This window comes from Labrus bergylta, chromosome 23 (assembly GCF_963930695.1).
Source record: "Labrus bergylta chromosome 23, fLabBer1.1, whole genome shotgun sequence".
Taxonomy (NCBI): domain Eukaryota; kingdom Metazoa; phylum Chordata; class Actinopteri; order Labriformes; family Labridae; genus Labrus; species Labrus bergylta.
The window spans coordinates 7706826-7722585 of NC_089217.1; the positions used below are offsets into that span (position 1 = coordinate 7706826).

Genomic DNA, 15760 nt, shown 5'->3' on the forward strand with positions numbered 1-15760 from the left:
ACTTTGTTACTGTCAGAAATCTCTCTGTTACGTTACTTTTGTTCACCCTCAGTTGCCGCTAGAACATAGGTGGCAGATGCTAATTTCAAACCCTGGTGGAGTAGCATGATGATGGATGTAGAGGTACACAATTATAAAAAATAGTGAGAGAGGAATGGGTGAAGCGAACAAAAACAATCGATATTGTTGCTGGCAAGTGGACAGAGAATAAAACTGAAAGATGTATTGTGATGGGTATTCCCTGTAAAAACACTGAAACCTGCCTCTGGATGTTAATTTCTTTAACTCTTGAATATGAAACCTTCCAATGAAGTCCTCCTCTCATCCCTTCTTTTTCTCTCTTTCTGTCTCTTTTTTTGTTCTACAATATTCCACAAAAAGGGGGAGGCAGTCTTTTTTTTTGCCAGTTCTGCTCCTAATGCATCTCAATCTTTAGTTTCAGCTTAAGGTGGGGGAAGATGTGATTATAAAGATAAAAATGTACAAACTGATTGGACTCAAAGCCAGTACGAGTACATGTGTTCATTTGTGTTTGAAATGACAGATTGAGTGCATTTCCACATGACCTGCTGACTGGGAGTGCCTTTTGTGTGTATCCATGTGTGTGTTTGTATTTGTGTGTGTTTGTCTTGCTGAGCCGTGCTCTCTGTCCCCAGGTAAGAACCATCGTTTTCAGTCTCTGCGTGGAGCCGTGAAGAAAAATGCGGCTTTCCTTCGTAAGGCGTGTGCGTCTGTCTGCATGGTCCAACACTAGTTAAAGATTTACTGGAAATATTATCCTAGACATGCAAGTGGACTGCCAACTCTCTTCTCCTTTCTCCTTCTCGACTCTCCTCCTTTCCTCTCTTCTCCTTTCCTCACCCCCTGCATTGAAGTTAGCATCTTTTTCTCCCCCCTCCAAAGCTTCAAAGCAAAACGGGGGTAAGTGGCTGCCTCTCAACACTGTAAAATAGTTTATGCTCAGTGTCTGCCTAACCCCTTCGAACAACTTTCATTGAATAATAATGAATCTCAAGGCTTTATATATTCATTCTCTCTTGCAGTGGAGACCTGGAAGTTTGCCACCATAACGATCCCTGCTGTTGGCAATACTGCATTTCTTCATTGCATTAAACCTTTACCGCTGTTTCATGAACCTCCACTTTTAATTACGTATAATCAAAAGCCTGACACCAATCAGTACAAGGAATACTCAAATAAGGGGAGGAAAGATCTTTTCTTTATTGAGATGCAGCCACTTTTTCCCTTAAAGGTTTAGAAGGAAAGGAAAATGTTTGCATCTGCCTGAATGAGAAATGAAAACAAGGGGACAATGGTACATAAAAGTGATTTTTTTTATATATATCTATATATATATTTGTGATGCCACAGTCCTCTACTTGTTGTTTCAGATTCCTTTCCCTAAAATTCCCGAGCATTGTAGCTGAAAGCCATGCTAAATCTAATAGCAAGAGATAGTAGAAATACTTTTTTGAATTTCAGCCTTTTCATTCATTTCACTAGGCACTTGCTATATTTTCTAAAAACTCAAGAAACGTCTTTCCATTCACTTTAGTTTTGAAAGCTTAGATACAAACAGGTCGCAGTCATTTTTCATCAACTCGCCATCAAGTGCCTTGTGAGAAAAAAAGACTGAAAATCAAAATATAACAATAGTGGAATAAACAAAGCCTGCATGAAGAAACTTAATTGTTCAGGTGACAATTTGAACACTTGTTTGACATTTTGGTTGATTTGGGACAGCTTCAAATTTCTGAAAATGACTTCTGGAGACGATGGTAGGGGTGATCAATATCCAACTTTTGCTTTTTTTTGTAGGATGACAGACACTAACATACACACTCACATAAACACACACACACACACACACACACACACACACACACACACACACACACACTCAGTTCTGTACCTGTATACCTCCGTAGTGAATTACCTCTTCTTTTGGTTCTGTGCATTTTGGTAGAGTCTATTTTCAGAGCTTTCTCTTCATTTTTTAAACACCATTAAGGTACTAATCTTAATAAGAATGAATGAATCAGTCTCACTGTTGAAAAATGTGACCCTTCCCTCTCTCTCTCATTCCCTCCCTTCTTTCGTTTCTCTCCCTCCCATGCTCCCTGTTCCTTTTCCTTCTTCATCTCCTTCTGTCTCTCTTCTGTCTGAGGTCTATGGGGTTTAATCTAACAATAGGTATTAAACTAGTTCAGAGCTCCATTGAGGAGAAGGCACAAGGCTGGTTTTATATTTGAAAGGCCTTAGCCTCAGGAGAGACCGGAGGGCCCTGAGTGCTTTTAACTAAGTAGCAGAGCAGCAGGTGGCACGTGTTGAGGTGAGAGAACACAGAGCGAGGCTTTAATGTTCAGAGAGACCAGCCTGGTCTCTACAACACACAATTCATCCATCATCAACCATGTGGCAAAGTACACTGCTCACTCACTGCTGCTTACTTTGATGTATTGTGTTAGCTAAGTGCTTACAAGCCAGCTCATGATAAAAAAAAACTGCTTTTTTTAAACCTCTGAATGCTGCAAATCTTATTTACTTATTTATATTAAATCCATTGCTGACAGGTTTTACAAACCTGCCTTGAGAACTACGCCGTCCCACAAAGAAATTCCAAGGCTAGAGTCGTTTTCACCTACCAAAACTTTTTTATATTTAATTTGTATGTATGCAGTTCTGACTGAGAATGAAGATTGGCTTGATGACTGCAGCCACCCTTAATGCATGCTTAAGGAAACTGTGAATTGCTTGTTTTCTTGTTTTTTTGCACTTCATTATTTGCTCATGTTTATTTAAAGGTCATATAACTCAGAAAAAGCTTCATGATGACAACAATTTGCCTTACTTATACTAAAATCTTGCACGTTTTGTTAAATTTCTCATCAGCAAATCAGTATAGAACTCAGGGATAGAGATCAAATCCCAGTTTCAATCAATGCTTGAGCTGATCGATGCTGCTATCAAGTTTTGTTGGTCTTGTAATGTAATGTTATATCTCGAGTGGAGTCACTTCTTTTAAATTAAATCACCGGCGCACAAACAGACATTGGTTGTCTTACAACATTTTTAAATACAATTTAATTGCCTGCCAATAAGTACATTAGCATGGTGATTCAAATTAAACCAAAATGCGGTACCTCTGCCTGTGTTGGGTTGAAAAAACAACATTAACTCCGGATGCTGCTGTTTGACAGTCATCTTCCTTCTCTAAAGCAGCCTGGGTAAGTGCAATCCCATTAGTTAAAAATAGTAATACAACTTTGAAATGATCGTTGACATCGGCAGGAAAAAAAACACTAGCTAGCTAACTAAAAAAAGCAACATAAGCTCGATGTGCTCAAGGTTGGGTCGGTAAAATGCAGGTCAGTATTGATAACGACTCTGATTGAAAGTCTCGATAATGGTATCAATATTAATACAAATTAACAATCTCCATTCCTGATTGAACTCATATAAACTCATAGTTGGTATGCTTAGATTAGTTCTGCATGAGAAGGTTGAACTAATTTTAACAGTGGACATACAACTTTATCACAAGAGGCAATGGGAGTCAGTAGTAGTGTCTGGCCCTGTTACTCAGAGGGTGCTTCAACTGGTGACAACAGGGCTAGTACAGCTCATTCCTGCAGACAGACAAAGACTGACGGCAGCAATAAAAAGAAATGTATCACTTCATATCTGTCTCTCAACCAACCGTCCCACATTCATCCCATTTTTCCTCTCCCTCTCCCTCCATTTACACCTCCCTCGGTGCTTCCATCACTCCCTAGACTCAACACATCATCCCTATTGTTTCGGTGTATTTTTTATAACACTTTTCCATCCTTTACTGCCAAATCATGTCACTCTGTCCTTACTCCATCTTTCTGACATTCATCCTGACACCGTTACACAGACACTTGTCTTTGAATAAAGCCAAAATGAAACAATTGCAGTCTCACTGTGGCTTTATAACCAAAGAGTGAGATTTTTACATGTTCACATATCTGATAAAAATCTGTGAAGTAGGTTTTCAGATATTTGCATTAACACAAATACAGCCAAAGATCTCACAGCTTAAATTAACATTCAAGCTCCAACATCTCCACGTTCGCAGGAAATTCTCCAGAATGGTATTATCTGGCTATCTAAATGAGCTATAAAACCACACAGGGGATTTGTTAAGACTACATGAGCAGTTGAGCAATCCTGTAGATTAGAAGTTGAAATCCTTTCTAATAGCTGTTGCTGAGGTTTTTGTCCCAGGATCCCTAACCAGTAAATATTGTTAATGTGGAAAGTTAGCGTAAAAGTTCAAATATATATATATATAATTCAAGGTGGATTACTTGATGTGTTTGAACCAGTTTCAATATAGCTCCGCAGTGCTTACCTACACAGGACTGGATGCATTGATTTTAAGTGTGTGTGAAAATCTGAAGTAAGCAAGACTGCTGTCATGTAGGAAGTAAAACAACTTTCCTATCCTGTCAATTCACTTTTCTCTTTCTTTCTCGTTTTCTTCTCCTTTCTTGTCTCTCAGTGAGCATGCCAGCTAGCGAGAATGAATCTGTCAACACAGATAACGCCCCAGGGGGAGACGTGGAGGGGGAGACCTGCTGTACCCGGCTGGCGTAAGTACCTCGCCCTCTTTCTCAAACACACCTCTTCTCCTCCCCTCCATCCCTCAGCTGACTCGGCACCTTCAGTCAATCCTGAGGAAGAACTCCGTCTGCTGTTTCTCCTGTATTAACACTTCGCTGTTAGCTCCGGAACAAGTGGCTCTGCCTCCCTCTGTACTCAACTGATCCCATGAAGCTGTACCTCTGTTTCATCCGGCTCAGTGATTTTTTGAGGAATTCATGCAGTAAGAAAGGTTATAAGAGAGCAGATGGTCATACTCTTAATTGGTCATATTTGGAGAACTTGGGTGGATGTAAGGAGATGTTTGAAGGTTTAAAATGCATCTCAATGGTGGGTAATGGCTTTCTTTCAAAAGAGAGTGAAGTCAAACTCCCTTTGGGTTTATTGTTCTGAGCTCTGAGTTCACACTGATGGGACAGCACTTCCTTCAACTTGTTAATGTCTCACTCAGAGGCTTAAAAATGTTTCATACATGTTTTTTTCCCTTGAAAACCCTCCTTCTCCAACCGCTAGCCCTGCCACCACATGGAGGAAGAGAGGCCGTGTGCTGAGGGACAGTTATGGCCAAAGAAAAGTTTTGTGTCTGTTACTTAAGTAGAAATATTAACAGTTTCATACTTTACCTTTTAAAGACGGTCTTTTTCCTTTTACAGCCAATCTATGACTTTGATGAGACATATGGTGGACTAGGGGGAATTAATTTCTGCTCTGATGTTAACTACAAGTTAACGATCACATTAAAAACTAAACGGTTTGAATGACAGTTACTGGATCCTGATTTAGCTGAAAAAATGTAAACGACAGTGCTTTTAATTTTGCTCTTTAATATGATTTTTGCTTCATGCTATCAAGGGAAAAAAGCAAATTGGGATAATTGTCTGTAAACTTTCAATTTTAAAGTTATTTTATGTGATGGTTTTTAAGTTTCACATGGACTGAAAATGTTCATATGAGAATGTTAGAATTATTTTAAAATGTACATTTCACGTTGGAAAGTTTTAAAATCATGTAAAGCAAAAGAAATGAAAGAGGTCAAAGAGCGAGTTCTCTCATGAGATACAAAGAAAACGTGACCATCACTTCTAATTCAAGGAAGAGGATAGCTCAGGACATCTTATCTAATAGTTTTCCAGTTTTATTTCCTTTTCTTCTCGTCTGTTTCTGCTCTCTCTCTCTCTCTCTCTCTCTCTCTCCCTCTCTCTCCTCTTCATGTGTTTGCAGCTGAAGTGCTTTCCTCCTCCCCTGTGGGAGCTTACGAACAGCTGACTCACACGCTCCTACTCCCCCCTCTCCTTTCATTTTTTTTTTTTACATTATTCAAACAAGTGCGTTGCTTTCTTTCGTCTTAGAAACAAGGCCACACTGGAGCTGTGACCCCAGTGGGCCCACTTCAGCACACACTTGCAAACACACCTACATACAAAACTTTTAATCACTTTGAATTTAGCTGAATAGATTAGAAAAGAAAAGATTCAAATAGAATAGAAAAGAGAGTGATTTTATGAAATAGACAACTGATTAGTGATATACCACAGAATTATTGTCCAGAGGAACAGTAAAGCCAGTCGGCACACCTGGATGACCCACGTTGTTTATCCTTCCTCACACTGTCCATCCGTTACCTTGTCTTCATTATGTTGTTTTTTTTGTTTATTTGTCCCGTGTCAAACCAAAACAACTTTTTTGATTCTACTGTGGAGGGAGCTACATTTTTGCAGAACTGGAGTCAAAGAGACATTTCTCAGAGTGGACAGTAAAGTTGATTGTTTAGGTTCTATCCGAGTGCTTAGGAAATACTTAAAAGAAGGAAAGGAAGTGAAGTAACAGAAATGGAACACATTTTAAAGTGAAAGCAAAGTTTTGAAATCTGTAATTTATTCAGTCAATTTAATGCATATATTGTGGTGATAATTAGACCAGCAACTAATGATGTGTTTCATTGTTATTAATCCGTCTGTTACTTTCTCGATTAGTGGTTCTGGACCAAAACAAAAAAACAGAAAAGTCTTGACTTTGGGATCACTTATTATGGTTTTCATGAGCTTTTCATTTACAGGGGGAGTTTACTCAAGTGCTAACCTAATCATGGTGTATATATGATACAGTAACAGAAAAACAAAGAGTCTTCAGCCTTCCTTTTATCACCCACACAGGAGCTCCAGAATTAACAAACATACATGTGTGTTAATAAACTTACTTCTGTTAACCTGCAACAAGTCTAGCGAGGGGCGCATGCTCCAACTATTATGCAGATAGTGCTGAGACTTTCAGTCTGTTCTTCTACACATCGCTATGGAGACAGACCTCGGGGTAAGAGCTACTTTGGCGCCTGCTGATCTATTAATCTAGATGGACACATCGAGGGAAGAGACGTGTGTACTGTCAGCTTCCATATCCAGCCAGTCAGTCATTTTATTCTTTCAATCAGTCAGTCAGTGAGTCATTTCATTGCTTCTGTCAGTCAGTCAGTCAGTCAAGTAGGTCTGTCAGTTTATCTGCCGTTACAAAATAAATCAGTACATATTTGGTCCCAAAGAGTAAAAAACCCCAGTGTTGTTGTCATTAGAGCAGGGGTTCCCCCCCCCCCCCCTTGGAGAAGCAAAAAATGTTCAAACAATTTGGCATGTTGTGAATTTAAATATCCAAATGGGGGATTTTTTTTTCTTGTCTCTTCTTTTTTATATTCTTCAACCGTCTCCTTTCTTCTCAATGTCTTCCATAATCTATTGTCCTCAGTACTTTATGTCTGTGATTGTGTTTGCTCGAACAGTGGTGAACAATCAACAGACTATTTTCTATTGATAAATTGTGTTTGTTCACACCAGTTCTGATTGGAGAAAACCACATTTAGAGGGTTTTTTTTTTCTTTTGACTGGATGCCACTGTATATATGTCTGCAGGGGTGATTTGTCCAAATGAATTGGGATTATTGTAATGAAGTAGTGTAGAGAAAAGACAGGGAGATTGCTGCTTGTGTAGTTGACTTTCTGTTACCTAAACCAGAAAATACTAACTCACTGATTTAAGGTGATTGCATCTAAAATGGGATAAAGGGGACCTTCTTCACCTTTATCTGACTCAAATCACCCCGTTCATGTTGTGTACCTGTCTCTATGTGTGTTATGTGTGTATGTATAATTCATTCTGTTTTTGTGTTCCAGAAATAGGATCTCCAAATCCAAGTTCAGGTTAGTACATGTTTACCATGGTCCTTTTATCCAGCTGCTCTAATGTCTCAACTGTTGTGGTATCTGTACAGGCGCTGGATGTGTGTGAGGTGTGATTGTGAACAATTGTGCACAAGAAACACAAGACAAACTCAAATAGCCACAATCAGCCTTGATTTTGAAGTACTTTTGCCAAGAGCTAGGACCACAAGATTGAGTCCCTCTAATTCTTGAGAGCAAAAATGGATCTACAACGAGCAGCTTAGGTTAGCTTAGCTTAGCACAGAACTAAAAGTGGGGTCACAACTAGCCTGGATCTGCTCCAAGCAACAAATCCTGCTAAGTTAGGCTGAACTCACCTGTTGTTGCTACTTGGGACTCCGTATTGATCAGATTGGTTGGATCTTGCCATCTAAACCCTTTGTAAGAGTCAATTCAGCGTCCTCAAATGTAAAACTATTAGACTGTTATTTTTTTTCCACAACAACTTACTGCGTCACCTTAAAATACATGCTCGTAACAAATGTTCTAAAAGTCAAACAAGATCATTAAAAAAAACAGTCACAGACATCAAAAGGTTACCTGTATTTAACTTCAGGAATGCATGTCTGCTTGTGTTGTGATGTGAGTCGTGTACTCATGTAACATTCAGTGTGGGCATCATGGCTCACAGCTCACACTCTCAAACAGAAGACTAGTAAAACATGAACTTGATATAGGCTGAGAGAGAAAACACTTCAGCTTATTGTGGACATCTGTTTGAGAAGAAGTTACAGTACATGATAAATCACCTGGTGTTGTGGGTTCCTTTGGGAAAAAAAATATGAAGTGCAGAAAAATACAACTGTCTGTTCAACCTCCGATGTCTAACAAGAAGGTATTTTATAACCGTACCGGCGCCAGGAAGCCGACTCCACACTTCAAAAGCGTTTGTGTCAGCCTGATAACAAGCCTTCCACTAGTGCAGTCATATCTCTGCTGCCAATGTCATCGAGGCTGGTCATGTATGGATCTTCCTGTTCCATTCTCTAACACCTAAATCCAGCCAGAACCGGTTTACAACCAACATATCTCAACAAACTGAGACACCTCAAGGGCTTGTAAACCTCTGAACGGCCGGACAGTCTGTACCCAATGCCAGACTTTGCGATTTCCCTTTTGAGTTTCTCAACAGATCAACTCTGATTCAGCATTTTAACATTTAACATTGAAGAAGAATCTCTAATTCAATTCAATTCAATTCAATTTATTTTGTATAGCGTCAACTCATAACAAGTGTTATCTCAAGACACTTTACAAGACAAGTGGGGGGGTGGGGTTGTTCTGTTCTTTAATGATCGATTCATCTTTTTACTGATTGGTTCAAGATCACGTAAGAATTGTTCTGGACTGTTGTCTTCTTGTTTTGATTCACTTTGTCGATCATTAACACATGACTTGATCCTCATTACCTTTAAAGATCATTTGGAGTAACTGGCTCTCCGTATGTTAAAACAGCTGCACAAGTGCATTGTCTAATTTGGTTTCCCCCTACAAGTGTATACACGTAAAAATGTAGGGTGATGTGTATTCTTTGGTGATTTTTCACGTTTAGAAGAAGAACAAGGACTGTCTTCAGTTTGTTCTCTCACTGAGATTATCTCAAAAGGGTATAATTACATTTCAGTTGTGCAATATGGTTAAAAATAAAATTGCCATGAGGTTTTGAGTGGATCTTTTCCACACACATGCAACCGAGAGGTGTGAAGCTGGTAACTACCAGGAACAATAACTTAAATTTTCAACAGTAGAGGGCAAGAAGTTTGTGTTCAACACAATGCCGAACAATTGTTGGAATTGCCTGAAAAGAAGAGACATGATAAAAAGAACCATTTTGTCTTCTCTGAAGCCAAAACTCCCTTAACATGTGTATGACAAACACTTTTCAAGATACATTTGTTAGCCTTTTCCTTCAAATGGAGCATATCTCATTCTGCTACAAAGCTCTTTTCTTGGTGTGAAACGTCTTTGAGGATGACTAACTGTTCCACAGCTCTGCCCCTCAAACAACAGAAAACCACAGGCTAAAGGCTGATCTCATCACTACTCTGTAGACAGACTAATTGACACTTTCTTTATCTTTTCTCTCCTCTGCTGTATTTTTTTTCCATTCCTCTTTTTTAATTTTTTTCTCACTCCTTCTTTCCCTACTCTTCCTCCTGTCTTATCCCACTTGTCTTCCTCTCTGCTCCTCATCCTCCCAATGCCTTTCTGTCCCTTATTTCCTTCCCCTTTCTATCTGTAATCTTTCCTCACCTGTCCATCTCTCGATCTCTGCCTATTCCTCTTCAGTCGATACTCTCGGAGGTGGAACCGGCTGTGTAGGAGAAAGTGCCGGGCTGGAGTCAAATCCCAGGTTTTCTATTGGCTGGTCATCTTCCTGGTTTTCCTCAACACTCTGACCATTGCCTCCGAACACCACCAGCAGCCTCAGTGGTTAACAGATGTACAAGGTATGAAAGCACACACACACATTCAAGTAATTTCAAGCCCCGACATAGCACTTTATGTTGTTGCTAAACTCGTTACCTTTTTTTGCAATCTGTCCTTTTCCTGCTCTCATTCTTTGGCGTGCATTTTCCCTATTTTATGTTGGAATCTCCCCCTTTTCTTTCCTCCTGCTCAGACATAGCTAACAAGGTGTTGCTAGCTCTCTTCACCGGGGAGATGCTCTTGAAGATGTACAGTCTGGGTTTACAGGTAGGTGGCTCACGTCTATGTTTGTTTGTTTCTATTAAGAGATTGTATTTTCATAACTCTTAAGACAGACAAGGTGGAAAATTCCCACCTCAACTACCTTAAACCTCTCCTCTCTCTCTCTCTCTCTCTTTCCACAGGCGTACTTTGTGTCCCTCTTCAATCGCTTCGACAGCTTTGTAGTGTGTGGAGGAATTCTTGAGACCATTCTGGTGGAAACAAAGATCATGTCTCCTCTTGGCATCTCTGTGTTACGTTGTGTACGCTTGCTTCGAATCTTCAAAATAACCAGGTAATTAGAGATGATCGTCATTCTGACAATAATGGATGAAGTTTTGCTGACAAAGAGTCTGTATCCCTTTTCCTTTTCCCAAACACTAATACATGCACATACATTTGAAAGCCACCCGCAGCCGCTTTCGGCAGTTAAAGACAATCGCGACTATTGTGTTCCCAAATATCCTCAGGATGCCCAATACTGAGAGGAAATGTCAGACATCTGGGAAAATGAGTCAGATATGGTGCTATGTTTTTAAGAGATATCTTCTGATGTACAGTATGTTTTTTTATTTTTGCTCACATTAACTGGACATCTCTCCTTCAGATACTGGAACTCCCTGTCAAACTTGGTGGCCTCCCTGCTTAACTCCGTCCGCTCCATCGCTTCCCTGTTGCTCCTGCTGTTCCTCTTCATCATCATCTTCTCCCTCCTCGGCATGCAGCTCTTTGGAGGGAAATTCAACTTTGATGAGACCCGACGCAGCACCTTTGACAACTTTCCCCAGTCTCTGCTCACTGTGTTTCAGGTAATGAAGCTGCAGACTGCAGAGTTTCCTCGTCCCATCTCTCTTCCATGACTCTTACAAAAGTCTTACAATACAATGACATTTCATGTTATGTATCACTGTCACTTCTTTCCAATTAAAGTGTTAAGTAGTTTTTTAGGTTTTGTTTAAGCATATAAATTCAAAATATCTTACTGAATAACATTATATTAAGAACTTTTAAAATAAATTAAAAGGAAGATTAAGAAAAAGATTATTATATGATTAGGCAAAAATGAATATGATGAAATCAAAATAAATTAAAATGTTATAAATAAATATTATATATTTTTATTTTGTGTGCTATAATTAACTTCTTTTGTATGTTGGGATTTTCCCATGTTTTTTTCTACAGATCCTGACAGGAGAGGACTGGAACTCTGTCATGTATGACGGTATAATGGCTTATGGTGGACCATCCTTTCCTGGCATGCTTGTCTGCATCTACTTCATCATCCTCTTCATCTGCGGAAACTGTATCCTGCTGCAGCAGAGCGAGGCTTACATTATATAGTTAAATAGTAGCCCAGTGTTGGAGGGCTGATCTGTGATGAAAAGAACAACACAAAAACTCTGGAGCTTAGATTGAGAGCCTTACTTGTTTTCTGATTCTGATAAATTTGATTTTATCAATTGGATAATAACATGCTTGTTTGTGATGTAAATACAATCAGATCCATCTCCTTACAGAGATGCTGTGACACGAGGAAAGATTTTGGGTACATATTTTGTTTGCTGTTGTGCATTAGCAGCAGTTTAGTGACTTTCAAGAGCAGGACAGGTTACTCATAATTCACAGAGCCCACCAGGATTGTTTGCAACTAAACACAATGATGATCTTAAGGGTCAGCAACATCCTTCACTCCACCCCTCTGATCAGATATCCTGCTGAATGTCTTCTTGGCCATCGCTGTGGACAATCTTGCAGATGCTGAGAGCCTGACATCAGCGCAGAAAGAAGAGGAGGAGGAGAAGGAGAGGAAGAAACTGGCCAGGTAAAACTAGAACAAGAAAACATGAAATCCAAAGAAAAATGAAACAGGAGAAATGGAGGCCTTAAACTTAGGCAACCAAGATAGACAGAAATGCCACATTTAAGGATGCTGAAACTGGAGGGCTGAAATCAAAGTAATAAAGATGCTTAACAGTTATAACACGAGCTAGAAGCTTTTTAAGGCATGCTGACATTTGCTGCTTTGCTTTTCTGTTTAAACTGATTTTATTGGGTAGTATTAGCAATTACCTAAAAAAGCTAATTTGTCAGAGTTTTTTGTGAATCTTAGGGAAATAGAGTTCCCTCAGTGGCACAAATTATTGAATGTCTCCTTCTTGGTTGCCACCTGTATTGATCAGCAAATTAGTGTGATGCAAAACAACCTTTTGCCTCCCCACTGTCCTTTTAGCTTGATCATAACAGCACTCTGAAATACACCACACCACTGATATGAAACTACGTGTTTATGTTGTCCTTCTGGTGAAATGAATGTGAGCATCATCATTTCTCTCTCTTTCTGTAGGTTGGCCAGCCCAGAGAAGCGTCACAACAACGAGAAGCCACCTCTGGAGGAGAAGAAGGAGAAGAAGAAGGAGAAGATAGAGCTAAAGTCCATCACTTCTGATGGAGAGACCAACACTGCTACTAAGGTACACAGAGACACACAAAATGACTTGAGTAGATAGTCACTCTACTAAGTGAGTAATAAAGGGTGTTCAGAGTCCAAGAAACGAAATCAATGAATATATGTTGTTCTTGCTCTTCAGATAAACATGGATGACTACTGTGGAGATGAGAGTGAGGAGAAGAACCCATATCCTGCCAATGACTACATAGGTGATCTATATATGTGAAGAAAGATCTTATTAGAAGAATTGATGTCTGTCCTCTTACTTCTATGTTCTCCACTAACTGTTTTTCTCTCCACTCTCCTTTCCTCCCTCCCATCAGGAGACGAGGATGATGATGAGCCAGAGATGCCAGTGGGCCCGAGGCCGCGGCCACTCTCTGACGTTCAGCTGAAGGAGAAGGCTATTCCCATGCCAGAGGCCCGCGCCTTCTTTGTCTTCAGCGACACCAATAAGTAAGAAGATCCTTCAGTTCATCCCTCTACCTTCTGTTCTTAGCCTCCTCTTCCCTCTCTTCTGTTTCCTGTGATCACCAAAAGTTCAGTTTTTTGTAACTGGAGATTCAAACATGATTCACTCTCCCTCTCTCTCTCTCTCTCTCTCTCTCTCTCTCTGCCCCCGTTTCATTCACTTTGCTTTTTAGATTCAGGGTCCTGTGCCATAAGATCGTCAACCACAACATCTTCACCAACCTCATCCTCTTTTTCATCCTGCTGAGCAGCATCAGTCTGGCAGCAGAAGACCCGGTCAAGAATGACTCCTTCAGAAACCAGGTTACACACACACACACACACACACACACACACACACACACACACACACACACGACCATTCATTAAAGTGAAGACACCTTATTTACACACTCAGACCCAGATATACATAGCTGTGGACTGAAGCATACACAGTCATCATTAGCTGCCCACATGTATTCTGTGCTAAATGGGTTATAGCCGACAGCAACATATAGAGGAACCAGCACTGATCGACTGGCTTGTTACACTTAATGAGATTTATTTCAGAGGACTGTGATTAAATTCATGTTAAGAAGATGTGAAACGCCTGTCAAGTTTTATTTTGATCGTTTAAGTTTTTAATTTTTAGCTAGACTGGAATTTAACAGTAAGTATATTCAAAGTCAAAGAATGATCCAATCTTACCCAGACGACAACGAAAGCGTGTTGATAGTTCAGGCTTTTGCAATCTTTTAAGTATAAAAAATGTATTTTAATCATTTGGATACTAAAACAGATACCTTATATTCAGGATGAATCCAACTCTAAACCCCAATAACCTGTACTGTTATGAAAGATAAATCTGCACTGTAGTTTCATACACCAATAGAACAACATATTATTTATACATTACAGTAATGTTGTTTAGTGTTTATGGGTGTCATTTGTAAGCTACAGTTTAATGTAAAGAAAAGACACACTGTTTGTTCTGTGTCTGCGTTTCTATATTATTTCATCCCGTAGTGAGCAAGTCAACCCCCCTGAGGGCTAATAAAGATCTGCTTTATTCTATTTTCCCTGGCTACAGTAGAGACCGCTGTCTATTAGTCCAACTAAATTAACCTTGCTCTGAGCCTTAATGAAATAATACATCCTGTTTTTCAGAAACTGCTCTTTTTTTCATGAGTCTATTGAAGTCAAATCTGAATGTATTATCCTCAGACCTGAAGCTCATTAATATTTCAGTGTATTGTGGAGTCATCAAAGAATATTCTACAGTAGCTCATGAGTTCAACATAAACCCCTGAAGATCTGGCCCTCTTCTTTACTCTCTCTTTTTTTCTGTGTAAATATTTGCATGCTAGCCGAGAACACTAACACTAATACGACAGATGAGTTGGTCATATAGATTTTTTTCTTTAACGTGTTGTTTCACAATGTTTTGTTTACAATTTAGTTCATACTATCATGGCAGATAAATCACATGAACTAAATCTGTATGTTAATCATGCTAAACTAAACTAAAACTGTTATAATACTCTTGTGTAGTCCATGGAAATCTTCATCTGAATTGATGTAAATCATGCTCTTGTTGTGTTTCAGATCCTGGGCTATGCAGACCATGTCTTCACTGGACTCTTCACCATAGAGATCATACTTAAGGTAGTATTTAATGATGGAGATGTAGGAACAGTTGGCATGCAAGTGCAGCATTATAAATGTGCACTCTCTCATGTATTATCAATCTTCTAAAACATTTTCTACCTGTAGGACACATTAGAATCTAACGTTTTTGCTGCTGATATTTTGCTATGCAAAGCAGCAAACAGCGGTTGATGTTTGTTTTAGCCTGTTGAGAAGGGTAGAGAACTCTATAGAGATGACTTTCAGATAACTTTTAACAATGTGATTTTGGTAGTCAACCTTCCGTAAAGTAAGTTAAAAGAGAGAGACAATTTGCAGGTACGTATTCCCCATGTGCATTACTAAGATGTGACTTCATTCTTCTTTGTTTGACTCCAAAATCTGAACTTTAACCTCTACAGATGACAGCCTATGGAGCATTCCTCCATAAAGGTTCATTCTGTAGAAACTATTTCAATATTCTGGACCTGGTGGTGGTCAGTGTGTCTCTCATCTCCTCTGGAATACAGTGAGTGAAACTTCATGTTTTCTATTGCATGTTTCTCAATTGTTGTGCACTGATACTAACAACATTATTTGGCAGTACGTTCCATGGATGTTGCCAGTGAATCTTTGAGTGTAATCAAACACACAATTGTTTTATTAAATGTTAAACTACTGGACTAGTCAACCACATAATGACTAG

At 39.3% G+C, this 15760-nt stretch overlaps 1 protein-coding gene across 1 annotated transcript in view; it reads left to right on the top strand.

The window, feature by feature from the left end:
* Nucleotides 1-15760, top strand: part of cacna1c (calcium channel, voltage-dependent, L type, alpha 1C subunit) — a 164109-nt gene that overhangs the window by 117351 nt on the left and 30998 nt on the right. Inside the window, exons 11-24 of the mRNA XM_065951270.1 lie at nucleotides 4529-4619; nucleotides 7791-7817; nucleotides 10128-10288; nucleotides 10462-10535; nucleotides 10673-10824; nucleotides 11137-11338; nucleotides 11712-11832; nucleotides 12237-12351; nucleotides 12874-13000; nucleotides 13118-13187; nucleotides 13302-13434; nucleotides 13623-13752; nucleotides 15034-15093; nucleotides 15477-15583. Coding sequence (XP_065807342.1) covers nucleotides 4529-4619; nucleotides 7791-7817; nucleotides 10128-10288; nucleotides 10462-10535; nucleotides 10673-10824; nucleotides 11137-11338; nucleotides 11712-11832; nucleotides 12237-12351; nucleotides 12874-13000; nucleotides 13118-13187; nucleotides 13302-13434; nucleotides 13623-13752; nucleotides 15034-15093; nucleotides 15477-15583 — 1570 coding nt within the window. The remainder of the gene's footprint in view (nucleotides 1-4528; nucleotides 4620-7790; nucleotides 7818-10127; nucleotides 10289-10461; nucleotides 10536-10672; nucleotides 10825-11136; nucleotides 11339-11711; nucleotides 11833-12236; nucleotides 12352-12873; nucleotides 13001-13117; nucleotides 13188-13301; nucleotides 13435-13622; nucleotides 13753-15033; nucleotides 15094-15476; nucleotides 15584-15760) is intronic.